At 32.1% G+C, this 6,509-nt stretch overlaps 1 protein-coding gene across 1 annotated transcript; it reads left to right on the top strand.

The window, feature by feature from the left end:
• Nucleotides 1–437: 437 nt before the first annotated feature.
• LOC114390983 (cytochrome P450 CYP82D47-like) lies at nt 438–4,146 on the top strand. The gene is made up of 3 exons (XM_028351957.1): nt 438–1,124; nt 1,421–1,760; nt 3,285–4,146. Exons 1-3 carry the CDS (start codon nt 523–525, stop codon nt 3,906–3,908), a joined length of 1,566 nt encoding a protein of 521 aa, XP_028207758.1. The 5' UTR covers nt 438–522; the 3' UTR covers nt 3,909–4,146.
• The last annotated feature ends 2,363 nt before the right edge of the window (nt 4,147–6,509 follow it).

The following is a 6,509-nucleotide window of genomic DNA, read 5'->3' on the forward strand; positions in this document are numbered from 1 at the left end:
CTAAAAAAATTAATGCATTAATATCTCGTAGTGATCCTAAGATTTATTTTTATTTTGTAATTAGTTTTATTAATCTAGTAAAATTATATTTTTATCCTTAATAAATATCTAATTTTTATATTTTTTTCCTTAATAAATTTTTATTTTATATTGAATTTCTGATAAAAAAAAATTTTTATCCTAGACACTTTTTTTAACTCTAATAAATTAGTTAATTTTATATTTATTTTCTAATAAAAAATTTCATTTGTTATTAGTCGAAAGTAAAATAAAATTCTCTAATTTATCAAAAACTAAAACAAAATATTAAAGACAAAAATAAAATTATTATTTTATTAGAAACTTAATAAAAAAATATATTAAAAAGCAAATATAAAAATCTGATATCTAAAAAATTATATTTAAGCCTAGTAGTAATTGTGTGCTATTCCATTTTACACAACACTATAAGAAAACTAGGACAGTTTTGTAGTGGCTCATCTAATCTTATCTTCAATCTTTCACCACTTCAGATCACACACCATGGATTTCCTTCCACAACCAACACTTGTAGTGATAGTTATAACTATTGTGCTTCTCTACAACATATGGAGGAAAAAAAGCAGTACTATTCACAAAATCAAGGGTCTACAACCCCCTGAACCCTCATTTGCCTTACCTTTGATTGGTCACCTCCACTTGCTAGGAGCAAAAACACCCCTTGCTAGAATCTTTGCTTCTCTGGCTGATAAGTATGGCCCCATCTTCCAAATCCATTTAGGAGCATACCCTGCGCTTGTGATTTGCAACCAAGAGGCTATAAAAGAGTGCTTCACTACTAATGACAAAGTCTTGGCCTCACGCCCAAAGTCAAGTCATGGTGTGCACCTTAGTTACAATTTTGCAGGGTTTGGATTTGCCCCTTATGGCTCATATTGGATAAAGCTTAGAAAGCTTACCATGCTTGAATTGCTCTCGGCTCGCCGCCTCGAATTTCTTAGGCCTGTTTATGAATCTGAAATTGATACTTTGATCCGGGATCTTTGGATGTATCTTGGAGGCAAAAGTGATGTTAAGGTCACAATAAGTGAATGGTTGGAACGCTTAACCTTCAATATGATCACAAAGATGATTGCAGGGAAAAGGTATATTGAAAATAGTTAGTTGTGTTATTATGATATTTGTATACAAGTCGTGTATAATTCTCACTTATTTATAGCGTGTTTGCAAACTACCAGAATTGATTCTGGCTTCCAAAATCATGGTGAAAATTTCAAAAGGAGGAAGCAATCGTTTGTTGTTTCGGCTTTCAACGTGAAATTAAAATTGATTCTGTGAAAATAAAAGATAATCCAAACAAACTATTAATCAATTTCACTTTACTAATTCACTTTATTTTTTTTTTAATTTTGGGATATATCATATTGGTCAAACTCAACAGGTATTTCAGTTATTTGCAAGATGTGGATGATGTAGAGGCACATGGTATAGTGAAACTCATAAAGGAGTTCATGCATATATCTGGGGAATTTGTTCTCTCGGATTTGATTCCACTTCTTGGATGGTTAGGTGTGCATGGAACAGTGCTTAAAAATATGAAACGAATTGCAAAAGATTTGGACACCCTTGTGGGAGGTTGGGTCGAAGAGCATATGAAGAGTGATACCCTGACCAACAAGTCATGGGAGAAACATGATTTCATTGATGTCATGCTTTCTGTTATTGAGGATGATTCTGTCTCTGGTCATACCCGTGATACTATCATTAAAGCAAACGTTATGGTAAGCATTTTATTCTGATTTCGGAGTTATAACTTTTGCAATATATGTTTTCAGTTTAAGTTTGGTTACGTTTGAGTTTGATTGAATAAACTTAAAAAATATTATTAAGGAGAAGTGAAGTAAGTTTTTCTTCTTAAGTTAAAAGTAACTTATACATGAGATAATTTATAGAAATTCTTATACAATAACTTATCCAAAAATTTGTTTTTAATTTATACATAAGTTAAATTTATTTTGTGGTAAAAATTTAGTTTATTTATTTTCGTATACAAGTGTTTATGGAAAATTTATCCAAATAAAACCAAAATTGTTTTCTTCATTTAGAAAAACTTAGAATTTCAGCTCTAATTTTTCTCACGTGAAGTGAATAATAACTAACATGTTGGATTGATTCATCTCAACTCGAAGCAGACATTTCTACTTTAATCATATGGCTATTTGATGGGGCTGGAAATCTAGAACAAATTAAGTGTGAAGGTCAGAATATTTTTAAAGATTTTTAAAATAAATGAAAAAAAAAGTCATTTAATATACACAAGGCTATACGGTAAAAAAGTAAATCTCCCATCATCGGGTACAGCCCTATATACATCTTCAACGACTTACGAAAAAAAAAAAAACCATTTTTACAACTAATGGGAAAGATGTCTTTAGGGAGTGAAAATATTTTAGTCGTCGTTGAAAGTGCATTTAATAGAGAAGGGACCTGCCCCACTATAAAACAAAATGAGTAGAAAAGGAAGTACGATATATACAGAGAGGACTATATCCATATGAGTGTTTTATTTATAATTTTTTTTTATTACCATGACTTGTAAAATATTTATTAATTTTATGAATGATTAATTTTTTAAAAAAATCTAACATAATTATTTTTAGTAAGAATTTTCTTTCAATCATATTTTTTTATTCACAAAATTTAAATATGATACTTAACTTTTGAAGAGACCAATTCCATTTCCCATAATTTACCAACATACTCAATTTATTTCATAGTCGTGTTATTTTTATAATTTAGAATAATTCTTCCCATGTTAGTTTTTAACTACTTTCTGATTTTGTTACATAGCTATACATGTAAATAGAAGTGTGTTTCTTATGTAAAGATTGATTAAATATGACATGAGACTTATAAAAATAATTATTTTTTGTAAATTCGAACCAATAAAAAAAGATGTTCAAAATAATTAATGTGTTAGATAATATGTTTCTAATTTATTACTGGATTAATATTAGGGACAAAAATTTTGTTAATGATGACAGATTTAGATATTTTATACGAGATCATATATAAATGTTCACATTTTTTTTTAGGGTTGAGATCATATATGTTCACATTGTTCTAAAAGAAGAGAAAGCCTTTTTTAATGCATCAAAAGGATAACTCCTTTTCGATATCCAAAGACCAAATGATTTTAAGGTGTGGGAATTAAGAATAGTTTTGTCTCTCTTGTAACTGTTATTGTTGAGTTGATATGAATTATTTTTATTATTACCATTGATCAAGTCAGCTCGCATTTTTAGAATCTTATGCTAGCGGGGTCAGACACAACATCCACGACAATGACATGGACACTAGCCATGTTGATGAAGAACCCGCACGCTTTGAAGCGTGCACAAGAGGAGATTGACCATCAAGTGGGTAGGGAAAGAAGAAGGGTGGAAGCACGTGACATCAAAGACCTAATTTACTTGCAAGCAATTGTCAAAGAAACTTTAAGACTATATCCTCCGGGGCCAGTATTGGTACCCCACGAGGCAAGAGAAGATTGCAACATTCAAGGCTATCACGTGCCAAAAGGCACACGTGTGTTTGCAAACGTGTGGAAACTCCACAGAGACCCTAGCCTTTGGTCAGAGCCCGAGAAGTTTTCACCCGAGAGGTTTATTAGTGAGAATGGAGAACTTGATGAGGTTCACCATTTTGAGTACTTGCCTTTTGGGTCAGGGAGAAGGGCTTGCCCTGGATCCACTTTTGCCACACAAGTGTGTCTCTTGACACTTTCTCGGTTGCTCCAAGGGTTTGACTTGCACGTGCCAATGGATGAACCTGTTGATTTGGAAGAAGGGTTGGGCATCACCTTGCCTAAGATGAATCCATTGCAAATTGTTCTGAGTCCGCGGTTACCCAGTGAGTTTTATCAATGAGAGAGATTGTTTAATTTTGTTGTGTTTTTCCTTTGGGTACGTATAAGTATGAGCAATTGAGCATGGTGTCTTTAGAGAAGGGTATTTATAATATGCACCCTTTATCTGTTATATATTTGTCATGCCTATCAAAAAATAAACTTGATTAGAATAGAATTTTAGTCATTTCTTTCAACTTTTAGTTTTAGTATGGTTTACAAAGTTTAAAACAATCATCCCCGTCAATTTTTTTGTACTAGCAATATTAATTTGGACTCACATGACATATCTCACAATTTACCATATATCACTAAAATTGTGTTTGGATGAGGGAATTTAAAATTCTGAAAAATTTTAAATTCTAAGAATTTCAAATACTTTAATTGAAAATCTTTTATTTTTAAAATTTTGTGTTTGGATAAAAAAAATTAAAATTGTGAAGGTGAAAGAAAATAAGTCGCGAGTTCGAGAATGGAATTTTAGAAACTTTTAGGTGGAAAAGAGAATGAAGATTATAAAGGAAATATGGAAACGTTTTGAAAGATTCTTCTATCAAGAAGAGAATTTTAATTTCTCAACTTTTAGAAGAAAATTAAAATTCCACATTTTTAGTTATTTAAAATTCTATTTTAAAATTCTAAAAATTTAAATTATTCATAAAACAATATCCAAACAATGAATTTTAGATTAAAGAAATTTAAATTTTCTGATAAATTACTTTCCTCAGTTAAAATTTTCTATCCAAGCACACTCTAAGTTCATTAAATTAGTGTATAAGTTGACAAAAAGACCAATTTACTTGGTGTAGCATAGATATTTTAATGAATGAAAATGAAATTTTAAAAAAATCAAACTAAAACAAAAAATAAGAGAGCAATTCTTTCCAAAAAAAAATGAGAGCATTCTTACTCTAGCCAATGAACATTTTATGGTCCAAATTTAGGATATAATTCATTTAAAATTAGACTTCTTATTTTACACTATTGAATGAGACAATCTTACTTAGATTAGTAACCAGAGGTAACTAGACTCAGAAAAAGTAACCATTGGTAATTACTTTCCAATTACATAACCTCATGTTGTGACCCACACTTTTGAAACCCCTAATATATACTAACACTTATAAAATTGCAAGTAATTACCCACTTTTTACAAGTCCAAATTAATGTCAAATGTTGCTCATAATGTAAACTATGGTTAATAAAACATCCAAAAATTATATTTTTTTATGTGGAAGAAATAAAAGATATCAAAAAAAAGAACCGAACTAGTTGTTCCTGATGAACATCACACCTAGGGTGCTAGTTATTAACTTAGAACTAAGACTCAAAGGAGAAGTATCAAGGATCATCTAATGGGCCTCCAATGCTTCCTCCTTTTCCAGAAAATTTGCACAGCTATAGACCTCTTAGTGTATGTTGAAATTGCAGATGCCAGTCTTTATCTAGGAAGACTTGAATATTTTGAACCATTGGGTAGAAGAGATGCATAGAAACCAAACCTTCAGCGATAAAGTGAAGTGTAGTTTTAGAATCTGATTCCCACACCAGATCACGAATTCCTTAGAGCCACTCAATTCTCACACTACGGTAGATTCATTGGAGCTCTGCATTGGTATTGGTTGAGAGACTCCACAATTTCCATAGAAGCCAACAGTCTATTGCCCTAATTAATCACAAACTAGCCCTCCAAGGCCATGTTTGTTGAGATTACCAAAACCATTGTCGTCCACATTGAGCATGTATCTAACATCTTCAGGAAAGTTCCACTTGACAAGGCGCTTCTGCTTCATTGTAGTGTACTTGTTTCAGATTTTGATCACCATTTCATGCAAGCCATGTATTTGATTCAAAAGTTATATGAATGGCTAGAACAAGAGAATCTGATCAAATTTTAAGACTATCATATTAAATTAAGAATTCTCCTCTTCGTCCCACTCAATGTTAATTGAAGATAAGTATTTTTTTGAACCTTATATATTATTGTCGCAACCTACCCTTCGGCAGGAGGGCGACGCGTGACTCGCGGGATGCGTGTTCCACGAAAGGAATACGCGCGGAGTCGTCACCAACGTTTATTTGAGGAAAACGTCGGAAAAACCGGAAAAGACGCGATCTACGAACTTTTAAGTGAAAGGCTCGGGAGTTGTATTTACGCACGGGGAAGGTATTAGCACCCCACACGTCCGTCACAAGGGACGACAGCCTTTAATCGAATGTGCAAACATGATTTTGATTTTTACGTTCCCTTTTATGTCCTTATATCCTTTATACCCTTTTTATATTTTTTCTATTTTTTGTGGTCGACAAGGATGTTTTCCCTTTGCTCCTACGTATTCCTCAATTTGTGATGAGGAAATCAGACCTACATAGTTCTTTCGGAACAAAGTGTTTGGTTAAGTTGTTTTTGTCTTTTTTTGCAAAATATGTTTTTATTGAACAAAAGGTCATTTAAGGTGTTGGACCATTAAACGGTCTTTTGATTTTGAAAGGAGAGAAACATTAAGGCGTTGGACCATTAACGATCTCTTGTTTTTGAAAGGAGAGAAACGTTAAGGCATTGGACCATTAACGATCTCTTGGGGTGGTCGACAAAAGCGGGGCTTTTGCTCCTACGTATCCT

Source organism: Glycine soja, chromosome 16 (assembly GCF_004193775.1).
Source record: "Glycine soja cultivar W05 chromosome 16, ASM419377v2, whole genome shotgun sequence".
Lineage (NCBI taxonomy): Eukaryota > Viridiplantae > Streptophyta > Magnoliopsida > Fabales > Fabaceae > Glycine > Glycine soja.